The sequence below is a fragment of the Medicago truncatula genome, chromosome 5 (genome assembly GCF_003473485.1).
Source record: "Medicago truncatula cultivar Jemalong A17 chromosome 5, MtrunA17r5.0-ANR, whole genome shotgun sequence".
In the NCBI taxonomy this organism is placed as follows: Eukaryota; Viridiplantae; Streptophyta; class Magnoliopsida; order Fabales; family Fabaceae; genus Medicago; species Medicago truncatula.
The window spans coordinates 11072677-11099582 of NC_053046.1; the positions used below are offsets into that span (position 1 = coordinate 11072677).

The window sequence follows — 26906 nt, forward strand, 5'->3', positions numbered from 1 at the left end:
ACATACGCACATGAAAATGTCTAGAAATACTTGTAAAAATATCATTTCTCAAAAATATATTCAGGTTGTAATGCTATGAATCTAAATTTCCACCCAATCTGATGCAGACTTATTTGCATTAAACTTTTATGCAACAAGTTTCCTAAAATTCAAAATCTCGGAAGAAATCTTGCACGACAGATGCAATGCAACATCATACCAAGTCCAACAAAGGTAATGGTTAAGTACAGAACAAGTATATTTTTTATTTGTTCTAAATATACAAGGACACACCTTGTGCCATGTGCATGGTTAACCAAGTTGCGGCTTCTAATGAAATTCAAATTCATATGAGTGCAAGCGCAAGATCAAGCAATTAAGGTTGAAAGTAGAAATAATTTTAAATAAACAACACAGAAAATTTCAAGTTTCTAGCACATGCATTATGTCTGCAGACATTTTCAGTAGTGATAAAGTTAACTGAACTCTTTGAAACATATCTAATTCAATACTGAATAATTCAGATAATATCTTATAGTTTTAGATCAAACAACAAACACTGAAACTGTTTTATTTTCCAAACACTAAGAAACTTTTAGCATAGATTTAAAAAGCAAGGCGTGACAATGTTGTCAAACAGCAACGCCAGCTGCTTCCAGAAGCTGTTTCACCTTAGTGATGTAATCACTCATTGCTTCCTCCTTGGATTTCCCTGCAATTAAGAAAAAAATTATGTCTCTTACATAACACAAAAAAAAAAAAAAAAAAAAAACAATGTAGCACCAACATCGACACTTCAGATTGAAGGCGTGTCAGTACAACACGAACACTTTTACTTTGGTTTTCTACTTGTCGGTGTCAAAATCGTATCGGGTGTTTGTTTCAGCGTTTCATATCATAAAAGCACCATAAGGAAATAGAAACTAATACGGATAGCTGTACATCAAACTTGAAACTGAAGTTTATATTTACCTTCAACAGCCTTCCATGCATCCCATTTAGCTCTGTCCCTCATGTTGAACATTCCAGGACGTGCTGTAAATCATACACAGATACATGAACAATCATAAGCCATCTTTGGATAAACAACTTAATTAAGCGCCTATAGCATAAATTCTTATCATGCAAGTGTTATGGATAACCCATTTCTATAACAAACGATAAAATAAAGTCAAACTATTTTATAAACTATCATGGAGCTTATGGAAATATGCGAAAAACAACTTATATAGACATGTTGTAAGTTGATTCCATAAACTCTTAACAATCTCACAAGTGCTTATAGTTATGTCATTAGTAGATAAGCTCACATAAATTAATACAGATAGGCCTATAGAACAAAAGGAGGGTTGACTTTTAGAGAGAAAAGAATTCCTCGGGCAGCCAAAAGGCAAAGTGAGGCTTTAAGATAGGTGAGATCTAACAATGAACAAATATATGAGGAGGCATCATACATAATATTTTTGTCAGGATCAAAATAAAGTCGAGGCTATGGGCTAGGCAGATAGCTGAGTTGGGTAGGTTGAGGAACCTAAAGACTAAAGTAAGTGACGGCTTGTTTCTCTTGAAGCTTATGTCGGTCCTGACCACACAACCCCTTATTGTAGGAAGGTGACAGAGTGAACTCAAGCTCGAAATTATCGCTTACCGGTGTCAACATTTCCGACAGTGGCTTGCTTGTACAATCCATAAAGGATAAGCAAATCCTCATTTGATGGGCTCTCTGTCAAAGTCTTGACTTTGGCGGCATGCTGCTCAAAATCCTCCTGCATCACATTAACCAACAAACGTGTGATGCTTGAAGTACCATTTACTTTTACTCATAAGCACAAAATCAAGCATCTAGCTGAGTATATATAACAAGTTCAAATTGAGAACATAAACACGCAGAAAGTTTTGATACAAACTTCCATATTCACTACAAAGATAAAATTTAACAGTCCTGCATAAGATTAACCAAGCACTCATTTGAACAACAGGGTTCTTTGATAATATAACCAAATAAAATTCCCCTTTACATATTACCAATCTGAAAGCATGTGATTCTTCCTACAATCAATAACCCTCAAAAGAACAACCAAATGCATAGTGAAATTACAGCAGACTGTTACTTTTTCTTAATTCAAAACAAAGACAAAACCGTCTAATCTAAGAAAACAACGTGTGAAGTATTGAATTTGGGACTCATAATTCAAATTTCCAACAAAACATCCACCAATCTTAACCGCACTAACACAGACACCTGATACACAACACTGACTCTGATAACAATTTAAAATAATAAATTGATTGAATGCATGTGTAAATTAGTTTTACACCAAAAATTAAATCCCAGTAATAAACAGTGTCACAGATCTGAGAAAGCATCACAGAAAGAAATACAGTCGAGATAAGATGTAATTGCTAACAGAAAATAATCTGAGCTAAATTAAATTGCTTGATATGATACAAGTGACTATAGAGAGCGTAATTAAAGAAAAACAGAGGTTGAAATTGAAACATAATATGGATTAAGGAGATAAACCTGCAAACCCATGATGCGTGTGTTTGGTTGGGAGATTGAAACAAGATTGAAATAACAGAGGAGGGGAAATTTGAGATATGCGTTACGTTCGAAGTGTGTATTTATAAACGGATACGAATTATGGGCCGTATAAGAATAATATTCCCACTCACGCGCGTATGATTAACGCGAGCATATCCATCACCATGAATCATATTCGTCTCACCGTTTTAAGAAGGTCATAAATTTTCATAGGTGCCGGTTTTATCTAATTAACTAACTAACAATATGGTTTCAGTTTCGCTTCATTATGGTATGAGGGAAACATGTTAGAACCTTTGTTGGGGCAATAACTTGTCCAAAAAAATATCATGATGAAAAATGCTCATAAATTTTAAAATGTGTATGAGACACACTAACCTTTAAGTTTGATTTATGATCAAACATATTTTGTGCATTTGTACTTTCACATCAAGCGTATCTATCAATGATAATTTACAAAATAAAGTTCAGTCAATTTCTCTCATGCATTAGGTAAAAAAAAAAAAATATTATTTTCGACATAATTTTGGCTCACAAGAGTGTTATATTCTATCTCTTTTTTTGAATGATTTTCTACCTCAAGTATGAGAAACTCATGTCCTTTGGTGTAGATAATCAACCCTTTGAAAGAGTTTGTTCATGAATGGCTAGATTGATTAAATGGACAAACATTACACCTTTTCTCTAAAAGATCTTTATTTAACCGATGAAACTTTTCAAATATATTTTGAAAATTTCACTCAGAAAATATGTGTGAATTTAACTGGAATTTCTCCCTTGTAGGATTGAAAATCGGGACTTTACTGTAGGATAAACAGTCTTCAAAATTGCAGCAATATAAGTGGTATAACATAAAAAAACGGGTTCCGTCTACCGTTTCTTTTGGCACTTCAAGTTTTCTAGCAGAAGAGGTTGTTGACCTGCCTTAAAAGAGTAGTAGTGACCCTTTAAATGCAATTTTTAACGCTCAAAGTTCACTTTTAAAAACAGACAATCCTTGACATGTATGCCCGTTTATTCAAATCAAGCACTAAAACGCAATCATAAAGTCATGTTCGTATGATTTGGACAATTACGGTACTGCTTCATTTTCCAATCCATTGCAATTTCACAACAGTAAAGGTTGTAACACCAAAGTTCAAGTTCAGCAAGTTATAACACACAAGTTTTATTCAAAGATAGGCCAACCAAGAAAACCTTAAAAACAACACAGTTAAAACTTGTATTGAAGAGATATCAAAATACAAACAGAGAATTTATCTTGCATGGCCTAAGAAACTGTGTTCAGATTCAAATAAAAAGAAAAAAAAAATGTGATGATTTTTTTTAACACAATGTGATATTTAAAACCACTAATATTTTAAGCAATATATATTTGCTATTAGTAACTACGACAATACTGGCAAAAATTAACTACGACAATATTTTTGTTTGCAGAAAAAGACTTGATATTATCCCATGAAAAATAAAACATGCTAATCTGACCAGAATGCTGGTTAAACAAACAAACTTGAATAACCATAGTTCACAAATTAACAACAGCAACGATGATGCATGTCTCAGACTAAGCAATTTCTTAATAAAGAAAATCTCAAACAAAAATTGTCTCCCAGTAACTATCATATGGGTAAATTAGGGACTCAAACTTCCTGGAGTTTTCACTTCTTGTCTTCCTTCTCTGCCTCGGCAGCCCTCTTCAGTCTGGCACCCAAATGGCGTTTGTTTGTTCGCTCAAGACGAAGCTTGTAATAAGCCTTAAATGCCTTCATTTCATCTGTAATCTTAACAAGCTCTACAGATGGCTTCTCGCTCACAATTGGTAGGTATGAACCTTGAACCTGTGTAGCATTTGCTAGTTCCTCGGGAGTGGAATCACCAGCCTGGAAATAAAAAATAGGGCCATAAGAAATTAAGAATAATGCACAACCTTTTCTTTTTCAAATTTATCAGCAATGATGGTACGAAAATTAAGAAAAAGGCCATATATTAAAAGCATACCTTGACCTTGCGTGCACGACGTGGGAAGACAACCAACTTGGCCTTGTATGTCTTCAGCCTCTGGACGTTGGCTTGCAGACCTTCCAACGATCGGTTCTTGCGGCGATGATCGATGGAAATGCCGATAGTTGGAGCAAGCTTTTTGGGAATACCTGCAGCCTACATTGTAAAACAGAAGAAATAAGAAATAAATCATCGAAAAGATAAAGAAAAAAAGCAGAACATCAAAGTACAAAACATAGTTATATTCTATAGTAGATGCACTCAAACTAAGGTCTTATACTCTTTTATCATCTTGAAGCTAAAATTAGACTGAATTGAATATGAAACAGGTTACAACTGAGAATATTCGGAGAACTCGGTCTCCCAGTCTCCAACTGACTATAATATAATTAGTGATTACAGACACGATGGAGTGTGTAAGCAAAGAAATCATGGATTATACAAGGAGGTTCACCTACCTACATTGGAGACTGGTGTAACATCACAAGCATAAGTGTACTATGATAACTAAAAAAAATTTCCCTAAAAAAATTAAGTTGATTTTGATGGTCATGCTAGATAAGAATTAAAAGCTCTAAAAATCAGGAATAGACCTAAACCTTGATGGTCAGGGTTCCTAAATGGTATATGAAACAAAGCCAGCCATAGGCCTTAAAAACAAACTCAATTAAACAGGCTAGCTTATCCTATAGGTAAAAACACTTCCATATGGACAGGCTGGTCCACAAAACGATTTGTACTGGAATTAAGAGATTTTGCAAACCCAATTCAATGTATTGATGCAGAGGTACACCAAACAACAAACAGAAAATACTATGCCAACCATCAATTGACTCTATAGGCAATGAAACTAAAAACAAAATGAACACCAGTTTCTATATAGTGATAATGCTACTAAGACCATGTAAATGCCAAGACACAGGGAACATCAAACTTTATCCAATAAGATTGGATTATATCTTTAAAATTATAATAATATCATCAGGTAGAGATCATATAATTCCACATGGAGCTTGTTTATAAAAAAAACTTCCAAAAGTTTTCATCCATTTATTACATATTCTTAAAAAACGAGAACATAGTCATAATCAAAATTTCAAACGAGAAGCTGTTTTGAGTAGTGTCTCTTAAAAATCATTTTCAATAACTGTTTTTTAGTGACATGCAAATTAGTAAACAAACAGAACAGCTTCTATTTTTTCTTTAAATCACCAAAAGTAAATATCTACAATTTCAGAGCATCGAAACCACTTTTTTGATAATGTTAACCCGTCAATAAATTACATCGAAAAGAAAAACCACGTAAGTTAAATACACAAATATTTTACCTTCAACTCCTCAAGGGAGAACCCTTTACCAGCCCTTAGTTTCATGTTGTATTTCTGAGTCTGTCCATGAACAATAGGCCTGAGAGGTCCAGCTGTAGGCCTTGGGAAAATCTTCACTGCCTTCTTCTGACGAGCTGAAGAATACAACAACCCATCATGTCAAACAAATCAAAAATCTGGAAGCAAACACAAAATCTGGAAGCTAGGTTAAAAATTGCGTTTTCTGCATGAAGACACCCGTTTTCATGAAGCAAACACAAAATCTGGAGTAAGCAGAAAGAGATTGAAAATGAGTCAAATTAAATTATGAAGCACATAACTAGGACTGCTCAACCTACTAAGTGGCAACAACTAACAAGAGAGTTGGAATACAAAAAGTTCTGTATATATTGTGGTACACTCTGCCATATAACAAGCTGAAGCAGATAAAAATTAAACTAAGCCTTCAAATTGTTGAAGTTTGAACTATTTAAATATATGTACACAACACAGCACAGACTAATCTTTCTTTTTCATTCAAATAAAGATTAACCTGCATCTGCAATCTAGATCAAGATTGTATTTTTATGTAATTTTCAATACATAAAAATGAATCAATAAAAAAAAATAGTATTATTATATATAGAGATGGTGATTACCTAAGCGTCTTCTTGTCTTCCTTGCAGGTTGGTTAAACCATGTCTTAACATAGTTTTGCCAATGCTTGCGGAAGTGTTCGTTGGGGATAACATTGTTATGCTTCACCATTTTTTTACCTTACCTGCAAATATCATCGAAGAAGACAGTAAATCATAAAAAAAAAGGAGTAATATAAGCATAATGACAATATTAACAGAGAAAATTGTAGAAATTGTTATTAATTGAGATTAGAACGTGTAACGGGAAGGTGAGAGGCGCTAGATACCTGAGGCGGGTTTGGGAGCAGAAGCAGCTGGAGAAGATGATGGTTGAAAATGGAGACTAGGGTTAGGGTTTAATCGATAAATGGATTCTTAAAGGAATGGGCTTATAGGTTGAGTCTATGTTAAGGCCCGAATCGTATACAATTGGGCCAAGATTGAATTTAACGTTTTTTCAAATATTGCTCTTTAGACACCCATACTTTACTAAAATGAAGCCTCGGTGTTCCTTGTTAAATAATTTACGGACTATTTTGAAAAATTACCAAAAAATACCAAACATGCATAGGAGAGAAAGCTGTAAACAAAACAACGAAGAATGTTTCATTCTAAAACTTGAAGCTCCAGTTATTAATTGTTTAGAACTTCTATGCTCATTTATTTTTTTACTTTTAATCTCTTTTTCTTTAAAAACCAACTTTTTGGTCTGTGATAAAAAAGTTGACGAAATTTTTTGGTCAAGAAAGTGAATTTGGATTAAACTTCCCTTCTTGAGGAAGATATATAGTATGTTGCTGCTCTGGTTTTCTTGAGAAATAGTTAGAATGATCTAATGTAGATGCATTATGGGCTATAAATTTGCAGATTTCACAGCGAAAAAAGAAAATGAGTTTCCCAATTATTTTTTTTGCGTTTGGTTCGGATGTTTGAAATTTTATGTGAGAAATGAAGAATAAATGAGAAATTTGTGATCAAAATCATTAACCTCAACAAAGAAATATAACATACACAATAGACAAATAAATTTGTTCCTTTTTCCATTATCTTAAATAAATTGAAGATTCCATAAACTCATGCACATGTATAACTTAAGGCTTAAATATGTATTTCACCCTTGCAATTAGGAGTCAGTTTAAAAATTGTCCCGTAATCGCTAATCTTGGCAATTTACCCTTGCATTGTTTAATCATTTAAAATTTCGTCTCTCTCCCCACTTAATCACTGCCATGTCACTAATTTGATGACGTGGCAATCACTGCCATACATAAAATTTCAATTTTATCTATGAGTTTCCAATTCTTTCTTCAATATTTTGTCCTCTTCTTAAGGGCAAAATTGGAATTTCATGCATGGTAGTGATTGCCACGTCATTGAATTAGTGACGTGGCAGTGATTAAGTTGGTCAAAGGACGAAATTTTAAATGATTAATGATTGCAAGGCTAGTTTGCAAGGATTAGTGAATACATGACCAATTTTTAAACGACCCCTACTTGCAAGGATGAAATACATATTTAAACCATAACTTAATTTATACTAGCAAATATGCGATATTACATTGATTACACCACTAATTGTCAAATTGCAGGCCTTCCATGAGATTTGGAATGAAGATACATATGAGAGAAGTACTATTCTCACTTCATTGAATTAGAAAGCAATACACTGAACATAATCACACATAATTTAATCTTGCAAACCAAATTCATTGAACACACTCATACACGCTTCCAGCTAGACACTTCTTCTCCCACAAATGACCTTATAAATTTAGTTCAATTACTTATGAGTGTGAACACCTGAAATTCAAATCAAGAGGAAGCTTGTTATTGCCTTTGTATTTTGTAGGTTAGAAATTTTGATATGCAATCAATTAATGAGGAGAAAAAGTGTTAAGTATCAGGAAGTGAAATTGCAACAAAGTTATGCAGATTTTGACCATCTTCAAAAACTTCATGGGTGGGTCTTCTACCGGTAAGCATTTCCAACATAAGGATTCCAAAGCTATACATGTCACCACACGTGGACACTTCAGAACCCATTCCATACTCTAAAACATGTAGAAAAAGTTGTTGATACTATGTCAATGGTAATATGTTAAGTATTCACCAAAACATAGGAGAATTCAAAGAAACAGTGGAAGATTTAAGCATTTAGAAATTAGAACAGACCTGGAGGAGCGTAGCCAATGGTTCCTTTTATTCCAATTGTACTAGTATTGCCATCGGTGGCTGAGACAAGTTTTGCAATGCCAAAATCACTCACATGAGCAACCATGTCGTCGTTAAGAAGAACATTACTTGGCTTTAGATCACAATGAATAATCAATTGCTCACATTCTTGATGCAGATAATGTAATGCAGAAGCAACATCGATAATGATGTTTAACCTATCACCAAGGTCCAATGTTTTTGGATGCTCTGAATTTAAAATCTCAGGATGTAACCATTGTTCTAAGCTTCCATTTTTCATGTAATCAAAAACTAGTGCTTTAAATTCTTCACCTTTGTAATCTGTACTAGAACAACAGGTTAAAACCTTAACTAAGTTTCGGTGTCTAATGTTTTTGAGTGCATTACATTCAACAATGAAACTCTTGCTAGCTCCATTGTTTTGGAGGTTGAAGACTTTCACAGCAACAACATTACCTTCCGACACAAGATTTCCTCTGTACACAGAACCGAAACCTCCTGATCCAATCAAGTTTTTATCTGAGAATCCATCGGTTCCTTGATGTAAATCTTGGTATGAAACTTTATCTAGTTGATCAATTGTTGGTGAATCAAAAGATGGTTTTTGGTTTCTTTTTTTCATCCAGGTGATAATTATAATAAATGAAAGTATGATAAGAAAAGAAACCACACTAACTATCACTGATACCAACCTGAAATTATGGTTTGTTGCATGTTTTCTACCTTTGATAGGGCATGATGGTAGATGCAAATCTGAAATACCTCCACAAAGCTTATTGTTTCCTATCATTGCTACATGGGTTGCATTTCCAAAGACACCGTTTGTTGGTACCTCGCCTTCCAACAGGTTAAAAGAAACATTCAAGTGTTTTAAACCAAAGATATTCTGTATAACATTTGGAATTGATCCATAAAATTGATTTCTAGAAAGGTCTAAATATAAAAGACCTTTGAGCGAAGCCAAAGAGGACGGTATTGTTCCATTGAAGGAGTTCCCTTGCAAGAGAAGGTATTCGAAGCTTACGCATTTGTTATGGAAGTGGGGATTGGTCCTGAGAATTGATTTCCCCCAATCGCACAAAATTGGAGATTGGGGAAGGCATGAAACATGTTGGGTGGAAGAGAGCCATAAAAGTTATTCATTGTTAGTGTGAGCTCAATAAGTGATGAGATATTGTAAAAACAAGCTTTTGAGGTGACATATTTCTTGTGGAATATCTCCTTCTAAGTTCTAAGTTGTTATACACAAATGAAAAATCGGTTAAGCTTGAAAGATTCCCTATGAATGAAGGGATTCCTCCAGTTAATTTATTTTTCCAAATGGCCAATGATTGAAGTTTTTTCAAAGAGCCAATTTCATTTGGTATCTTGCCAATTAAATTGTTCCCTCCCAAATACAAGTCTTTAAGATTGGAGCAATGTGTGAGGTTTGTAGGAATTTCTCCTGCAAGAGAGTTATTGCTGAGTAAAAGTTGTTCCAATTGTAGCAACCGACCCAACTCTTGTGGAATTTCTCCATAGAAGCTGTTGTTCATGAGATTGAATTCTGTCAAAAAAGTGAGATTGCCAACATAGGGTGATATTGATCCATGCAACTGATATCCTTCTAGGTTCAACTTTGTAACTCTTTGATGCATGAGGCTGCATGTGATTCCATGCCACTTGCAGAAATGGATGGAAGAATTCCAAGATTCAAGAGCTCCATTTGGGTCACGGTATATTGTTTCTTTGAATTTAATCAATGCAAAATGATCTGTTTGGTTTCCTAATGCTTGTGCAACAACTCTGTTTGGGCAAAAAAGAAAATGAAGGTATACAAACAAAAGTATAGGTGATAAGAAAGAAAAAGGCTTCATTCGGTTTAGGAGAAAGGTTTATGCTGTATATTTTTGTTTGTGTGGAAAAATTATGTTGGAATAGAGAAGAAACATATGCATTTAAATTATAGTGGTAAGAGGGAGCACTGAATGAGAATTTTAATTTTAATTATCTTCGCATTCAAAAAGATTAATGCAGAGTCAAGTCAATTGATACAACAGACAAAGAAGCACGACACATGCATGGGAGCAAAAGTGAATCACAAAATTCACAATGTTATATGGACTTTTTATTGATGATATTTTTATTTGGTAGATAAAAGAAACACAAAGTTGTTAAAAACTCACATACACAAATGAAATAGTCGGAATTCAAACACCTGATTTAATAATTTCGGCATTCAAAAAAATATCAAAGCATTATTTTCTAAGTTAGCCGGCCGCTTTTTTTTTTTGAAGGAAAAGTTAGCCGGCCACTTATTGTCCATATAAAAAAAAATAGCCGGCCACTTTTATTCTTTTTATTGAAACATCAATAGACTCTTTGTGCCAATTGTTCTTGTTACAAAACTTATTACCAGTTACCATTGTATGGTTTGTCTTTTAATTCATGATGATGATCAATATAAATATGTACGTGAATGGTTATTTGAAAAAGAATTGTGGGATGCGTAACAGGAACAAAGTATTTTATAAAATTGTTTTTTCTTTAGTTTTTTTATTCCAAGCACTTTAGAAATAATAGTAGGTGTTAGCAGGGACGAAGTAAGAAGATAAGGTTTGTGGGGACCAAATTTAAGAGTATAACTCATAAAGAAAAAGAATAATTTTCAAATGTATAACAAATAGAAGAAATTACGAGCACCATTGAGACAAATCCGCAAAATGTTTAAAAATGGTGATTTAGTTCGCGACTCAACCTAATATTTTGTTTGACAGGTTACAATTTTTTGTTTGTGTTCGACGGATGCAACAACAACTTTAAGTGTTCGAGATTATTTATTTTACAAAAATGACATTTTTTGTTCAATTTTTTTCACTGTCATATCTTTCATCTTCTTGATTCCATTGTTGAGAGTTTATCATGTTAGCCATCGTTGCGTTTGATGATAATATATTCTTTTTATTTTTAACAAATTGTGTTGGAAAAATAGTGCACTTTTCTATCGTTAATGTGTTAAAAGCTTCGAAATGTTGGATGGATTATACAGCTTTGATGCTTAGAAAATAAGATCTAAGAGTTATTACACGTTTGATAGTCAAGAAAACCGATAGATGAATTGGAAAGAAAAATGTCATTTTGATAAAATAAAAAAATTGTTTAATAAAGTTAAAACAAAATTAAAATAAAAACATAAATTCGGATCAAAATATATAATTTGATAATTTTTTTTTTTTTTACAAATAATTTGCCATATTTGAAAGGATGGTTGTGTTTGTTTTGAAATGTGAGGGAAGAGGGTTGTAATATCATTTTATCTTTGAAGAGAGGATACAATTTACTTCTTTATTTTATTTTAAATTTAAGAATTCCAGCCGCATCATTTTGGAGAAAATTCTTGAGGTTCATCCGAGGAGACTCATGCCGAAGAAACTCAACATCAAAAGAAGCATTAAACTTGTTAAAAAAATACGCACATTGTTTTCCTTTCCTAAGAGTGTGATTAACCATAACATTTCTCTGCTCCAATAACTCTTTTATATCTTGAATTAATACAACATAAACATTAAACCTCGTTGGGGAACCATTGAGGATGTTGATACAATGTAAAGAATCAGAGTAGCAAACAAAATCAGTAATACCTATTTCTTTGGCCAACAAGAGACCCTTATAGATGGCATAGAGCTCAACATACAAGATATCAGATGGATTTTGAATGTACCTAGAAAAGCCTGACAAGAAAAAATCTGCATCATTTCGTAAAATTCCTCCATAACCAGCTCTTATAGGAGATCCAAGGCAACTTCCATCAACATTAAGGATGTCACAAGAATGATTATTGTTGTTCCACTTGATGAATTAGTCTTCTTCGGTAGCATTAGAGATGGAAGGAGCAAGCTTTGAGGGTATCAACCGTACCTTAAATGTTGAAGGATAATTTAGCGTTCGACCAGTTCTCATTGCCCAAGCACATCATGTTTCGATTCCTCCATGCCCACCAAATTGTTGCTGCAAAAAGGAAAAAGTAAGATGATTTATAATTAATAATGGTTTAGTTATAACTGACCATTAAATCCATAAAATTAGTAATATTATGAGTTTAACTGAGGTTAATTAAATGATTTTGGTGGTCATAACTTTGATATACTCGTAGCGGTCTGATAGATAGTTCATTTTTTTTAACCCACCATATAGTTTTCATTTTTTCAACATACATTTAACCTTCTACTATCCTAAAAAAAAAAAAAAAAACCTTCTAGTAAAAAAACACATACATTTAACCTTAAATGTTTTCGATCTCACTTATGAATCGTTATCGTAACCCAGTTTTTTTTTTTTTATCTTTCATTAAAGAAGATGATTTATGGTCAACTTTTGACCCAAAATTACTCTTCTAAATCATTTTTCTCTTTTCCTTTTATTTAAATAAGCGATTTTTATAAATATTTAGTTTGTTCTTTCGTGATATGATTGTTTTAGTGTGATATTATTTTGTTTGCCGTATTTGTGTGAAGTTGTTTGTGTTTTTCGTCTTGTTAGCGTGGTTGTTTGTTTAGATTGTCATATAAACTTTAATTTAGTGCAAAATCAATCAATAACATCAATATATATCATCAATATTACAAATCCGAATGTCTGAGTATTTAAGACATTTGAAGATTTGTAAGCTTATGCACTTTATCATTTTATGATATTAGCATGAATATTTTGAGTTTGTTCATAGATTCATTTTTTTTTTTATTTTTAACGAATTTATATCTTATCGATGCACATTATGAATTTTTTTTGTTTGGGGAAACACCTTATCAATTTTAATGAATACTACTATCATTTATTTTAAGGAAGAAAAAAAAATTCCTTTTCTAGTTAGACTTTTGTGTCCTGTTCCACTTTTTTATTTTTTATATATAATATAAATGTTGTTCCACCTGTTGCACGTTCCACTTTTATATGTTACCGATCAAGATTTATATTCCATCTAAAACCACATGCATACATTTTTTATGTAGTTTATGGTTTATTTATTTATTTTGTGACAGATGTAGGTGATATCTTTTTTTTTGTTGACAAATGTAAGTTATAGTTTTTTTTTTTTTTTTTTTTTTTTTACGAAATCTAAGTGATAGACGACAGTTATACTACAGCTATTATCGGAAAGAGAAAAAAAGCCATTTTATTTCGCTGCCACCGTTTAACTACCACTTCAATCAATCCAAACACTTCCTTAACCCTTTTTAGTTTAATAACTTTAATCTCCTTTTCCTCTTCGATCCCACGTTGCCACTGTACACAGCCATGGTAGTTTTCCTTCAACATCAGATTCCACCGCACAAATTGTTATCTCATCGATCCTGACACTCTTCCAATTCTTTCATGGTTTGTTCAATTACTCTCATTTCTCTATTTTATTCTTTTCCAATTTGGGGTTACAATATTGCTTTGCTTTTTCAATTGATTCAGTTTTATTTTTTTGTTAATTCTTTCAAATTCGTCTCCAAGATCTGTTTTTTATACCTTCATTTATGGTATGGTTTCTGTTAATTAATGAGACTTTTTCCTTGGTACCCTTGTTGGATAAACAACTTAATTTCCGGCTTATAGCATAAACGCTTATGTATAAGCTATTTCTATAATAAAAGATAAAATAAAGTAATTAGTTTTCGTATAAGATGTTTTCATAAGTATAACTTATGAAATTAAGTTGAACAAAATCCAAGCAGGCCATTTTGTTATTAAATTCAATGGATTGAGACTCAAATTCAATTCTTTTTTTGGTTATTTGTATTATGTATGAATATAGGTATGTATTTTGATTTGATGTTATGATTATGATATGATATGATTCTAAGAAAAGAAGTAAACTTTTTTAGCTGGGTGCAGAAATTGAGGACTACAGCATATAATAGACAACAAGGTTTTAGTGCAATGGCAATGGGGGAGTTCACCGGGACCGGGAGCGAGTACGTGACCGTAGGTGAAGTGCCTTCCCCAAGAGCAAATCACATGAGGAAACTTTCAGTTCTACCACTTGTTTTTCTCATCTTCTATGAGGTATCGGGTGGACCTTTTGGTGTTGAGGATACTGTGAAAGCAGCGGGTCCTTTGTTAGCTTTACTTGGATTTTTTGTTTTTCCTTTCATATGGAGTGTTCCTGAAGCTTTGATTACTGCTGAAATGGGTACCATGTTCCCTGAAAATAGTGGTTACGTTGTTTGGGTTTCGTCTGCTTTAGGTCCTTTTTGGGGGTTTCAGCAGGGTTGGATGAAATGGCTTAGTGGCGTGATTGATAATGCTTTGTATCCTGTTCTATTTCTTGATTATCTTAAGTCAGCGGTTCCGGCGGTAGGTGGTGGTTTACCTAGAGTATTTGCAACGTGGGGTTTGACTATAGTTCTTACTTATTTGAACTATAGGGGTTTAACCATTGTTGGACTTGTTGCTGTTTGTTTAGGGATTTTCTCGCTTCTCCCATTTGTTTTCATGGGGTTTTTGTCGATTCCAGACATGAAACCTGAAAGATGGTTTGTTGAGACAAACCTAAATGACGTTGATTGGAATTTATATTTGAATACGCTGTTTTGGAATCTAAATTATTGGGACTCCATAAGTACTCTTGCTGGTGAAGTTGAAAATCCCAAGAAAAATCTTCCCAAAGGTTTGTTTTATGCTTTGATCCTGGTTGTTGTGGCGTACTTCTTTCCTCTTCTGATTGGTACCGGTGCTGTTCCGGTTCAGCGCGAGTTGTGGACTGACGGGTATTTCTCTGAAATTGCTATGATCATTGGAGGAGTGTGGTTGAGATGGTGGCTTCAGGCTGCAGCTGCAATGTCAAACATGGGAATGTTCGTTGCCGAAATGAGCAGCGACTCTTACCAGCTTCTAGGAATGGCTGAGAGGGGAATGTTGCCAGAGTTTTTCACCAAGAGGTCTCGTCACGGAACGCCTCTTATAGGGATTCTTTTTTCAGCCTCTGGTGTAATTCTACTATCATGGCTTAGTTTTCAAGAAATTGTAGCTGCAGAGAATTTCTTGTACTGTATTGGGATGATTCTGGAGTTCATTGCATTCATATTGTTGAAGATCAAACACCCGAATGCCCCTCGGCCTTACAAGGTACCAGGCGGAACGGCCGGAGCAATTATTATGTGCATCCCTCCTACAATTTTGATCTGTGTGGTATTAGCTTTCTCTTCCCTCAAAGTATTTCTTATAAGCATCGTTGCTATGGCAATTGGTATTGTGATGCAGCCTTGTCTCAAATTTATGGAGAAAAAGAGATGGATGAAGTTCTCACACAGTCCTGAGCTACCTGATTTTGTCAATGGAGAGGACACTCAATCTTTGGTGCAATAAATCTGTGCTGTTTCAATCTGTTCGATAATAATGTGGAAAGGTTGTACTCTTTATGGTCCTTCAACCATAACAGTTAAACTTGTCACCTTATCCACAACACAACCACCATCAAAGGGAAGCTTTGTATTTCATGCTTTTGACACTTTAGCTATTTATCTGTCTGTCTGTAGTTTTTTTTTTTTGGTACCATCTATGTCTGTAGTTTTGTAATAGATGAGATGTCAGTTAGAAACTTGGAAGCTAGTATTTAGAATGTCTTTATTTTTGTTTGGTTCCCTGCATCAAATTTGTTATGTATACAAAATTTATATATTTTGAACATTAATAAAATGATGTTGAGCAACTTACTTCAGCTGCCATTGTGTAAATGTTTTCATATTTTTGTAGTTATAGTTAAGTCTTAAGATTAACTGAAGTTATTGTAATAGAAGGGTTTGCATGTGTTCACAAATAAAAAGGGTGTACAGGTTTGTCTAAATTGCACCAAGAGCTGTTATCATATTCTGTTCAAATGTAGTACTTTTTCAATTTTATGTTGTTTTATAGTATTAATGAAGCATAAGATAAACATTTGTCCATTTTATAAGTTTTATAATATTTTTCTTCAACTAATAATAATAAGAAAACATGAATTCAAAATTTCTGTTAACATTTTTTAATTTTAGAATATATCTGGGATTTTTTAAAATGTAAAAACTTTGTTTGTATTGTTTCTATAATTGCATTCTTAGTTTATCTTTCATCTTCTCTATGTTGCAATTGTCTCACTACATTAGTCTTCATCTCCTTATTTGCAATTTAAAATGAACACAACTTTTAAAAAATGAAAATGAAAATATTTTGAGAAAATAAACATGTATTAGAATTCAACTTTTTCTTTTTTAAAAATATATAAAATATTACGTTGTATTTACTTACTTTATTTTATTTTTTAAACTATTGATACGAAATAAGTTTCCATGCAGTGAATAATATCCATTTTCCATTGAATACATGTGTGTAAGATGAATCCTTCTTTTTATTTTAAATATATTTGACACTTGAAAATTTAACTTTGCAACAATACATCAATAGTGAGGAACTCATTAATCAGTTCTAAGAAAAACTTACAATTTTTATCTTTTTATGCTATGCAAGTTTGCACATGATAAAAAAAAAAACTCATTATCTATTCATCTTTTTTAAAAAATAAAATAAAAAATACATCATCTATCCATCTTAATTTTATTTTTTTTAGAGATATCCATCTTAATTTTTTTATCTACAAACATAGCTAACAATTTGCGAAAATTTAGTTAATGAAGTTGTCAATGAATTACATCAAATCTAGATGTATATTTTTCTTCTTCTAGACAAGGTGTATCTATTAACCATACTTTTGCACATCGTTAATATCAAATATTGCATTTGTTGAATTTTTAGAGTGTCCAAATATAGTTTCTAATTTTTTTTTATTGACATGTATACCCAGAAACAAGAAAAGAAAACTAACATTTTATTTTAACAAGAAGAAAAGAAAAACTAACATGTTCTAGCTTTTTATTTTCTTTTTTGGTATAAAGGGGCGTCTTTTTTTATATAACAAAAAACATATTTCTCTGTCAATTTAAAAAAAATAAGACTACTAAATAATATTCACAAAGAAGTTTCCATAAAAAAAAGATATTCACAAAGTAGTTCTTACCTTAATTTATGACTTATCTTTGTCTTGGATATGGAAGCTCAACCTTCCGATAAAAGATCAAATTCTTTTTCAACTTGCTTACCATAACTCAGTGCCCACACTCTCTATGTTTCACCATCATAACATAAAATCCTCTCCTCTTTGTAATCATTGTGATGACGATAACGAGACCTTCCTCCATTGTGTTAGGGAATGCATTCACTCTAGAAACCTCCGACTCTATCTTGGTTCTCTTCTCCTGACTTTTTTACAACTTAGGATAGTCGCATCGCCAACCCTCATCTCAATCTCATTGTTGCAGGTGTTTGGTGGGCTTGGAGAAGCCGGAATTCAGTGTGTTTAGCTCATGAAAATATTCTAATCTTGAGGTTATCCTTAGTTGCTTGTACCATGCCTGAGACATTGAAACTCTTGCATTCACTCCTCTCACAATGGTTCCTCGAAAGATAGACATGTCAAATGAAATTTTTAAATCACACGTGTACTATTATTAATGTTGATAGAAGGTGTTTTGGTATCCCTACTTGAACTGACTTTGGTGGCATAATAAAAAACTCTACAAGTATATGGCTTGCAGTTTTCTCCGATTATCTTGAAGGTTCTTCGTACATTCTTCACGTTGAGCTTCTAGCAATCTCCTGTGGGTATCTATAGGTAAAAGTATGGGCTTCAAAGAAGTAGTTTGCAACAAAGACTCTTCCCTCTAAATCAATCTTATCAAGGCATCCGCCAACAAGTTTCACTAGTATGTTGTGTTTATTCAAGACATTAAAGATTTGCTCCACAAAAAATTATTTTTAAAGTCTTTCACATGCTTTGTGAAGGCAATCAATACATTGAGTTCATGGCTATGTTTTATCCATTGTTGTTCACGCTTCTCCTCCGTATGACGTCAAAGACTAGCTTGTTGTCAATGCTCGAGAGCCTTTGTTCTTAAGACTTTAAGCTTTCTTTTTTCTTTTCTTTTTCTTTTTGTCTTAGCTTTGCAACCCAAAACCAAATATTCACTAATTTTAGCTTTAGTTTTTTGTCAATTTAAATAATATATAATATTCACTAATATTTTTTTCCTTAGTACGTCTATTTTCTTTACTACTTTCGAACAAAGTTTCAAAACTCGCAAATTGCGATTATTATTATTTTTTTCAAAAAATAAAATAATATTTCGCCACAATATAATTATAAATAAATACCCGCAAATTTAACCGCGAAATCTAAACATCAATTTGAATTTTCGAAAGAAGAAAGAATTCGATGAAGAAGAGAGGAAGAAAACCCAAAGTTTCCGATCTCCTCAAATCACCGTCACCGTCGCCAATAGCTTCTCCGGTGGAAAGTTCACCGAAATCAGCACTCTTCACGAGAACCGCTTCCACTTCCAAAGGCGTGAAGAGAGTAGCCGCCGCTCTTACCACCACCCCTTCTCCGCCACGCACCACTCACAAAGCTCAGAACAACATCTCCGATCTCAAAAGCCTCGCGTCTTCAACTATCGACGAACTCAAACGCCGCATCGATCGTTCTCACTCTGAGATTCTCAAAGATCTCGAAGCTTCTCATTCTCGTCTTCACAAGCGTTTCAAGGTTTCTTCTCGTGCTTTCTCAATTTGTATAATCGCTTTGCTAAATTTGATTAATTCTTCATAAATCGTTGATTCTGATCTGAAAACACTTTGAATTTTCTGATTTAACGGAATATTCACATTAGCAGGTTCAGATCTGATTAAGTAGATAATTAGATTAGTGTATTTGACGAATTCTGATTTAATCGAGATAGATTTTAATTAAGATTAATCCTGTGATTTATTCTTCTGTAGTAGAATCAGATCTAGTTTACTAGAAAATGGAGAGAATGCAAGTAGAAAATTAGATAAGTAGATTCGCGTAGTTGATGAATTTTGATTTAGTTAATAGATCAAATGTTATGAAATTTGTTTTAATCGAGATAGATCTTAATGAAGATTAATTGTTGATTTTTAACTGTGATGTTGCTAATTTAAAAAGTTTATAGATGCAGAGTCAAGGATGCCAGCAAGCGATGGATGAAGCTGAGAAGGATTACAAGAAGTTGTCTGAGCGGATTACTGAAAGTCGAGAGGCGATGAAGGTTATTAATCCTTCATTATCATTCAAAAAACTTGATTAAGATTTAAGAGACTAATATATATGGTTGTTTTTTCAGGCTTCTTATGAAGAGTTTATGGCTGAGGCACAGGCTACTGCAAATCGTGGTATGCATAGTAGAATCAATTTCAAAATAACATAGTGCTTATGATCCAATTTATGGTTGTTATTTTATACTGCCTAGTGCCTATAGTATTATGTTATATAGCATGAATAGAGTGATGGATGTTTTTGTAGAAATTACCATTTGCATGCTATTTGTATGTTTTTGTGGATGTTGATACATGAGAAGAATATCCCTAATAAAAAAAAATACATGAGAAGAATAAAACATACATGAAATAAAAGGAGTGACTTAAAAGCTATAAAACACTGACTCGGACACGATAATGACATTGAAACGTGGACACCGGTTACTATTTAGAAAATTGAAGTAATCAAATACAATCACAAGTACCACACCGTCAATCTATATTGTTGGTGCTACGTAGTTTAAAAGTCAGTCAAGTAGCATTCTTTTGATATTTGTATTACAAGGTTTTTACTGATAAGCATTGATCATTATGCCAGATTTACCTTCTTTAGAGGATGAAAACTAGAATGTTGTTTTGCTTGGTTGATGTGGTAAATTACCTGCTCATTGTTCAACATACTTCATACTTGTATTGAGATGTCATATCTCATGTGAATTTCAGCATACATGCACATAAATATTGCATTCTTTTGACGCCTGGTAATTTTCATTCAAAAATTTCAGCATGCAAAACTTCTATAAATGAGCTTTCGCAGAAGTATGAGAAGGCTATTGATTCTCTTCGAAACCGTCATGGGATTTCATCAAACTAGCTATATCATTTGGTGGGTGTGTACTGATTGCTTTATGGTAAGTATCAATTCTTGGCATCTTTCATGGTTTATGGGATTACACTGTGTCTGTGTCTGTGTCTATTTATTCAGCCGTTCTGTTTTTCAATTCTTGATTCCTTGAATGATTGCATGCATGTTTTGTTGAAATATTCACCGGGCTCCCAAGCATCACAAATATTTTTATGACTAATTTGACTAAATATAAGATTAAATGATAAAATCTCATATTTATTTTCTGTTTTATTTTTCATTTGTTGCTTTCACTGTAAGTGAGATTTTGAAGTAAAACAAATATTGCAAGTGTCAGTATGCAGTATAAACCTTACCACCAAAACTTATTTTTTGAAATTAATGAAAAAATGCAGCCATGTCAAGGATATCAGCATTCTCATACAGAGCAAATTTGATTTGTTTGTGCCCTCTAACTATTTCTAGTTTATAGAATTTTGTGATTATTCATTCAGTTTTGGTTCTGGGTGATGGATTTCTGCACAGTATCATCTAATTTTATTTTTTTTAAAAAAATCATTTGACTACTGCTATCTGAAATTACAAATTTTGATGTTCAGGAAAGATAGAAGAAGAGCTGCCTGGATTCTGGAGGGCCATATGGGTGGATTAAAAGGAAGACTTATTATCCAGTGGTTTTATATTTTCAACTTCGTTTTGTTATTCTCATATACTTCTACATTGCAAAAGAAAAAAAATTAGGAAATACTCAGTTCATTACTAGTACTGTCAAATATTAGGCTGTTGCGTCACCAAAAAAACAAATACTTGGCTGTTGATAATTGTGATCTTGATGCATGTATGTGTATGTAACTATTTGGAGGAAGCAAGATTGAATCTAGATTTTGACATGTTGGATGTTTTTTTGAATATAATTGATTTTGTCTCGATAATTGATTGTGTTAAAGCTAGAACGTTGAGCTTTTGCCTCTCTACAATTGGTTTTTGACCTTAAATCTATTGTTCAACTCACTTTTAAATGAATTTCAAATATATCTAATTTTAAGAGAAATTCTAATACCTTCATAAGTGTGCCCATCGTGAATCTATTGTTATTTTAATTAATTCAGGGTTTATCTTGTGTCCTAATTACTTTAAATACATGGTCATTCTAAACCAACCCAAGGACTAATTTGATTTCATTAATATCAAAGAATGATTAAACTATTATTTGTGGTTAAAATACAAGGACGCAATTGATAATAATCAAACTTCATATTTCATCTTCAACCTCTTGTCATTGATCCATTGATGGTTACACACACTTAGGCTCTGTTTGGTAAAAATAGCGGATAGCTGATAAGCTAGCTTATAGCTTATAGCTTATAGCTGATGACTGATAGCTTATAAGCTAACTAAAGTGTTTGGTAAAACTAGCTGTTCAACTAGCTGATAAATGTAAAATGACATAAAAGACATTCTTAATTTATAATAAAATCATATCAAATAATATTTAAGTATTTGTAATTTCGTAATCTAAATTTTCTTTAAAAATATTTTAAAATAATGAAAGGTATAATTTCATTAAAATGTAACACAGTTGATGATATATCTTTTAAAGAATAAAGAACATGTCCGTGAGCTTAAAAAAATAATAAAGAACATAACACTAAGATATATTTTCATAAAAAAATATAAATAAATAAAAACTAAAGGTATATTGTTGCGTTGCGTCAATTTTTTGTAAGGCATATTGTATGAAAAAAATAACAACGAAAGCCATAGAGTAAAAAAATAACACTAATAGTATATTGTTCCTTAAAAAAAACTATTAGTATATTGTTCTGTAAAAAAAAGGTTTAAATATGTCTTTAGTCCTTGCACTTTCATCAGATTTTGGCATTGGTCCCTACACTTTTTTTTGTTTGGAATTGGTCCCTGCACTTTGTAAAAATATTGGTATTGGTCCATCTATTAACTTTCTGTTAAAAAAAAACACAAAATTATTGGTATTGGTCCATGCACTTTGTAAAAATATTGATATTGGTGCCACGTGGCGTGAAATGATTGGGCCACGTGGCACTCCGTTGGTTTTGTGTTTTTTTTTATAACAGAAAGTTAACAGAGGGACCAATACTAATATTTTTACAAAGTGCAGGGACCAATGCCAAAGAAAAAAAAGTGCAGGGACCAATACCAAAATCTGATGAAAGTGCAGGGACCAATGACATGTTTAAACAAAAAAAAATGGTATATTGTATAAAGAGAATTACAAAGAAAGCTGGTTGGTGTATTTATTAACAAGGACTAGTAATATTTTCTAAAATAAATAGACAGTGGTATTTATTATGGAGCTATATTATAATAAATTGTAGTGGATAAAAATGGAAGAAAAAGTGAGAAGCTATAAACTATAAGCTCAAACGCTACTTGGAATAGCTTCTGAAAAATAGCTTATAAGCTCATGAAATAAGTTATAAGCTCATGGTGAAAAAGTGTTACCAAACAGAGCTTTTTTTTGCCAAACGAGCTTATAAGCTATAAGCTATAAGCTAATTTAGATGTCTTACCAAACAGTGCCTTAGTAAGATATTAAAAAAAATTCAAAACAAACATGTTATTCCTATCAAATACTTAATCACTCCAAGTTCACTTTCTAATAATGAAATTTGTCCATCAACTTTGTCCTCCAAACCTCTTCATTGCCACTTTCCTTAACTATTGAAAGAACATTTTCCATCAATCTTGCCCTCCTTATCGACCACAACAGTTCCATTGTTTTTAAACTATCCTACTTCTCTAGCTTCCTTAACCTATACAAAGAATTGCAATTATCTTCATCATACTGCAAAAAGGAAAATCAATCAAAGACTAAAAAATCATAACGGTAAACAAAACGTTCCCATTGTTTAACAAATTATTTGGTCACAAACCCAAATAAAATATGTTTGGCACACTCACATAGTTATATAATTTAAAGAGAGAAAAAATTAAATATTGTCAAATGATTACTTTTCTTTTAATTTTTTTCCATTTGTGTGTGCCCAAATATTTCTAATTTGAATTTGTAATTATATAAGACTTGCTCACTATTTTCACAAACCTTTCACAAAGGGCATGTGTAGAAATATCTTCTTGGATGCATCAATCTTTCTTATAACACATTCTAGGACACCAAAAATCAAGCATTTTTATCTCACCATTAAACATATATACGACCACCACCCATCATTTTGATTTGAGTTTGAACAAGTTTTATTGAACAAATTTTGAAGATTTTATATCAGTAATGAGAGATTTAAAAATTAGCGTTTCAAATATACAATATTGAAAAGGAATCGTTGCACAATAATTATGAATATTGAAAAAATTTCGATCAAATATGTCCTTGTAAACGTGAAAGCTGACTAACGTGTGTTAACGCGCAGACGTCATCACTTCTTAACAACTCAAATTAACGATGGACTAAATTGATCGAATATTATAACATTGAGGACATTATAGCCATTTCAATTAACTTAGAGAACGAGTAGAAAAGAGCATGTTTGGTTTTTAGGACAAGATTTGGGGGCAAAACCGCGAGAAGAGAAGGAGAAAAGGAACACTGAGCAGAAACAACAGATGGGTAAACCAAATCCACAGAAATCGGGTACCGGCGGCGACCTTCACGCGGCGGCAAGGTCCGGTGATCTGATAGCAGTTCAGTCAATTTTGATTTCAAATCCTCTGGCCGTCAATTCCAGAGATAAGCACTCTAGAACACCGTATCCTCAATTATTAACGCAACCCTAACTATTTTTCGTATCATCATTTAATCAATATATTTCATTAGCTCTTATGTCTTTACAGCTTATTTGCAGCTTATCATTTTAAATACTTATGTATAAGTTGTTTCCATAGTAAAAGGTAAAATTAAGTTTAAATTGTTTTTGTATAAGGTTATAAGTTGCTTTCATAAGCTATCTTTGATGACTTATGAGAATAAGCAGAAAATAGCTTATGAATAATGTTACTAGCTAACCCACTTGGGTTGGTCAGGTGGGGTTGGTTGGGACCTTGGAGTGTGTTCTTCTCAAGGTCTTAAGTTCGTTTACCTCCGGTGCCAATTTCGATTCGATGAGCTAGTCCATTCAGAGCCTTGCTCTGGTTTTAAATGGGTCTCCCACAGGTGGACAGTGGGATTGAAACCCTCGAATTAGTCTGTCCTTAGGCTGGATACCGAGTTTTCAAAAAAAGAACAATGTCATAAGCTATTTTCATAAGTTCTCTCAAACAATCTCACAAAACTTATGTTGGTAGATAAACTCAAATAAATCAATCCAATTAGGCATCATTACATGGTTATCATTAATGACAGAGGTTTAAACCAAAAGTTGGGGCATGGAGGATCTAATCTTAGTTATGAGTTATGACATAGGGGAGTTTGGGCTCCCCCAAATATTTTAAAAGTAATGTATATATTTCTTTCTAAGGTAGTTGAGTTCATCCCCGCAACCTTAAACATGGAGCAAAAAGCAAGAAAATGAAAATCACACATGAAGGGATATGGTGTTGTGCTGGTATAAATATACCTTAGAAAGAAACATGCATATTATTGTAAAAATATCTACAAGAACCCAAGCTCTCCTATGTCATAACTAAGACGCGCCGTTGGTTATCACCCCCAATTTTGTTACTGTTTATTATTCTCTCATTGTACTGAACTGAAATGCTATTTATCTGCTTGTTAGGGTATGCTTACATGATCCTGAAAATTAAAATTTTCTTGTGCGTAAGAATTGTGCTTCATGTTTTGCCTCTGTGTGTATGTGTCCATGGATAGTTGAATATTTATTCAGTTACATGATTGTGTTCTAGAGAGAAAATAAGGACGAAAACTTTTATCTGGGGTGAAGTTACTAGGTTTTTCTTTGGAATTTTAGCATTGCAATACTGTTTCTTCAACAATCACCTTTGGACCATAGACTACATTTTACATGATTGTATTTTGGGGAAAATTAGAAGTTAGGAAGATAATTTAATTTGGTAAAGTTAGTAGTAACTGGGTTTGACTTGGGAATTCTAGCACTGTCATATTGTTTCTTTAACATGCATATTTGGACCATAGACTATATTTTAGATGACTGTGATTGGGGAAATAAGGAAGTAAACTTTATCTAGGCGAAGTAACTGAGTTTTTCTTGGTAATTCTAGCATTGCGTTGTTGTTTCTTTAACAACCAAATTTGAGCAATAGACTACATTTAGCAGCATTTTCTGGGCAAACAGAAGTAGTCAGTTACCTCTGCAAGAACAAGGCTGATGTCGGTGCTTCTGCTATGGATGATATGGCCGCAATACACTTCGCGGCACAGAAGGGACATTTAGAAGTTGTTCGAGCTCTGGTTTCAGCTGGTGCCTCTTTCAAAGCCTCTACTCGGAAAGGTGTGACTCCATTACATTTTGCTGTTCAAGGTTCCCATCTGGAACTTGTCAAGTACTTATCCAAGAAAGGGGCAAGTCTCACTATCAAGACAAAGGCAGGAAAGACCCCGTTGGATCTTGCTACCAATGATGAAGTCCGCGCCTTTCTAGAGGGATTTGAAAAGTCAGCTAAGAATGGAGAGTCGAAGAACGAAGATAAAACTGAAGGTTCTGATCCAAAAGAAAACGAAGAATCCGATCCAAAAGCAGCTGAAGAATCTGATCCAAAGGCATCGTCCTCTTTAGGATCCGAAGGTAATTTGAGTTGCGAACCTCCTGCAGCTTCTGTTGATGAAGAAAGTGGTGAGAAAGAGAAGAGGAAGGGTAATGAAGATGATGCAAGGGAAAACTCTTCACATCCGAAAAAGGCGAGAGTTCAACTAAGCCATCTCCAAAGTTCAGATGATGTCCAAGAAGAAGAGACCCTGTAGGTTGGTAGAGCATAATAGAATGGATTTTTTTTTTTTTTATCATAGTCTGTAATATACTAATAGTATCTGATTTATAATCCCTCTGTTGGGTTGGTAGATTGGGCCATCTAATGACTGTTAATGACACTTTTCCTGAACTAACACAATATTATCATTCGACAGTTTGTCCTCTTGTTGAGTTCCTTTTATGTAGAAACCCCGAGTGTATGTTTTGCACTTGAAGGTAACAAGCTTTCTCTTTTTTCTCTCTAAGCAATTAACCACGATTGAATGAGTATTCGGTAGCGCAGTTTTCGTGCACTTACTTCGTGTGTGTTTGGAAAAATTCAATTCCACGGCCACACTGCACGTTTAGTTTGAAGCTACTGTGTGTTTGGAAAAATTCAATTCCACG

The 26906-nt window shown here is 33.2% G+C and overlaps 7 protein-coding genes across 10 annotated transcripts; 3 read left to right on the forward strand and 4 right to left on the reverse strand.

The window, feature by feature from the left end:
• Positions 1-355: 355 nt before the first annotated feature.
• Positions 356-2660, reverse strand: LOC11407899 (acyl-CoA-binding protein). Its single transcript, XM_003612545.4, has 4 exons — positions 2504-2660; positions 1628-1745; positions 952-1014; positions 356-691 (listed from the first exon to the last, which is right to left on the reverse strand). Exons 1-4 carry the CDS (start codon positions 2513-2515, stop codon positions 612-614), a joined length of 273 nt encoding a protein of 90 aa, XP_003612593.1. The 5' UTR covers positions 2516-2660; the 3' UTR covers positions 356-611.
• A 1278-nt stretch (positions 2661-3938) lies between these two features.
• On the reverse strand, positions 3939-6904 carry LOC11410980 (60S ribosomal protein L13-1). Its single transcript, XM_003612546.4, has 5 exons — positions 6758-6904; positions 6492-6613; positions 5854-5987; positions 4523-4681; positions 3939-4404 (listed from the first exon to the last, which is right to left on the reverse strand). The coding sequence occupies exons 2-5, from the start codon at positions 6598-6600 to the stop codon at positions 4183-4185; spliced, it is 624 nt and encodes a 207-aa protein (XP_003612594.2). The 5' UTR covers positions 6601-6613; positions 6758-6904; the 3' UTR covers positions 3939-4182.
• Positions 6905-7978: 1074 nt separating this feature from the next.
• LOC11409458 (probable LRR receptor-like serine/threonine-protein kinase At3g47570) lies at positions 7979-9475 on the reverse strand. Of its 2 annotated transcripts, XM_039834172.1 has the most exons (3): positions 9356-9441; positions 8643-9230; positions 7979-8521 (listed from the first exon to the last, which is right to left on the reverse strand). In XM_039834172.1, the coding sequence occupies exons 1-3, from the start codon at positions 9375-9377 to the stop codon at positions 8364-8366; spliced, it is 768 nt and encodes a 255-aa protein (XP_039690106.1). In that variant the 5' UTR covers positions 9378-9441; the 3' UTR covers positions 7979-8363. The 2 variants fall into 2 exon arrangements, with proteins under 2 accessions (XP_039690106.1, XP_024639588.1); XM_024783820.1 differs by having other exon boundaries at positions 8643-9475.
• A 310-nt stretch (positions 9476-9785) lies between these two features.
• Positions 9786-10534, reverse strand: LOC112421845 (putative receptor-like protein kinase At3g47110). The gene has a single exon (XM_024783821.2). It carries the CDS (start codon positions 10517-10519, stop codon positions 9809-9811), a length of 711 nt encoding a protein of 236 aa, XP_024639589.1. The 5' UTR covers positions 10520-10534; the 3' UTR covers positions 9786-9808.
• A 3239-nt stretch (positions 10535-13773) lies between these two features.
• Positions 13774-16347, forward strand: LOC11410981 (probable polyamine transporter At1g31830). 2 transcript variants are annotated; one of them, XM_013598187.3, is made up of 2 exons: positions 13774-14018; positions 14513-16347. In XM_013598187.3, exon 2 carries the CDS (start codon positions 14568-14570, stop codon positions 15993-15995), a length of 1428 nt encoding a protein of 475 aa, XP_013453641.1. In that variant the 5' UTR covers positions 13774-14018; positions 14513-14567; the 3' UTR covers positions 15996-16347. The 2 variants fall into 2 exon arrangements, with proteins under 2 accessions (XP_013453641.1, XP_003612596.2); XM_003612548.4 differs by having other exon boundaries at positions 14523-16347.
• Positions 16348-18861: 2514 nt separating this feature from the next.
• Positions 18862-21572, forward strand: LOC11416582 (uncharacterized). Of its 2 annotated transcripts, none has more exons than XM_024783704.2 (5): positions 18862-19263; positions 19697-19786; positions 19862-19910; positions 20561-20686; positions 21240-21572. In XM_024783704.2, the coding sequence occupies exons 1-4, from the start codon at positions 18934-18936 to the stop codon at positions 20647-20649; spliced, it is 558 nt and encodes a 185-aa protein (XP_024639472.1). In that variant the 5' UTR covers positions 18862-18933; the 3' UTR covers positions 20650-20686; positions 21240-21572. The 2 variants fall into 2 exon arrangements, with proteins under 2 accessions (XP_024639472.1, XP_003612597.1); XM_003612549.4 differs by having other exon boundaries at positions 18869-19263; positions 19691-19786.
• Positions 21573-24125: 2553 nt separating this feature from the next.
• On the forward strand, positions 24126-26684 carry LOC11426321 (26S proteasome non-ATPase regulatory subunit 10). Its single transcript, XM_003612550.4, has 2 exons — positions 24126-24383; positions 25855-26684. Exons 1-2 carry the CDS (start codon positions 24241-24243, stop codon positions 26510-26512), a joined length of 801 nt encoding a protein of 266 aa, XP_003612598.1. The 5' UTR covers positions 24126-24240; the 3' UTR covers positions 26513-26684.
• The last annotated feature ends 222 nt before the right edge of the window (positions 26685-26906 follow it).

Coding starts and splice junctions, on each gene's coding strand:
- LOC11407899 (XM_003612545.4), bottom strand. Junction 1,015..1,627: donor TGTCGGAAATGTTGACACCG/GTAAGCGATAAT, acceptor TATGATTTACAG/CACGTCCTGGAATGTTCAAC. Junction 692..951: donor TGCATGGAAGGCTGTTGAAG/GTAAATATAAAC, acceptor TCTTAATTGCAG/GGAAATCCAAGGAGGAAGCA.
- LOC11410980 (XM_003612546.4), bottom strand. CDS start 6,600: ATGGTGAAGCATAACAATGTTATCCCCAACGAACACTTCCGCAAGCAT. Junction 4,682..5,853: donor TCTCCCTTGAGGAGTTGAAG/GTAAAATATTTG, acceptor TTTACAATGTAG/GCTGCAGGTATTCCCAAAAA. Junction 4,405..4,522: donor GTCGTGCACGCAAGGTCAAG/GTATGCTTTTAA, acceptor TTTTATTTCCAG/GCTGGTGATTCCACTCCCGA.
- LOC11409458 (XM_024783820.1), bottom strand. CDS start 9,453: ATGATAGGAAACAATAAGCTTTGTGGAGGTATTTCAGATTTGCATCTA. Junction 8,522..8,642: donor CATTGGCTACGCTCCTCCAG/GTCTGTTCTAAT, acceptor TACATGTTTTAG/AGTATGGAATGGGTTCTGAA.
- LOC112421845 (XM_024783821.2), bottom strand. CDS start 10,519: ATGAAGCCTTTTTCTTTCTTATCACCTATACTTTTGTTTGTATACCTT.
- LOC11416582 (XM_003612549.4), top strand. CDS start 18,934: ATGAAGAAGAGAGGAAGAAAACCCAAAGTTTCCGATCTCCTCAAATCA. Junction 19,264..19,690: donor GTCTTCACAAGCGTTTCAAG/GTTTCTTCTCGT, acceptor AAAAGTTTATAG/ATGCAGAGTCAAGGATGCCA. Junction 19,787..19,861: donor AAAGTCGAGAGGCGATGAAG/GTTATTAATCCT, acceptor TTGTTTTTTCAG/GCTTCTTATGAAGAGTTTAT.
- LOC11426321 (XM_003612550.4), top strand. CDS start 24,241: ATGGGTAAACCAAATCCACAGAAATCGGGTACCGGCGGCGACCTTCAC. Junction 24,384..25,854: donor GATAAGCACTCTAGAACACC/GTATCCTCAATT, acceptor TTTGAGCAATAG/ACTACATTTAGCAGCATTTT.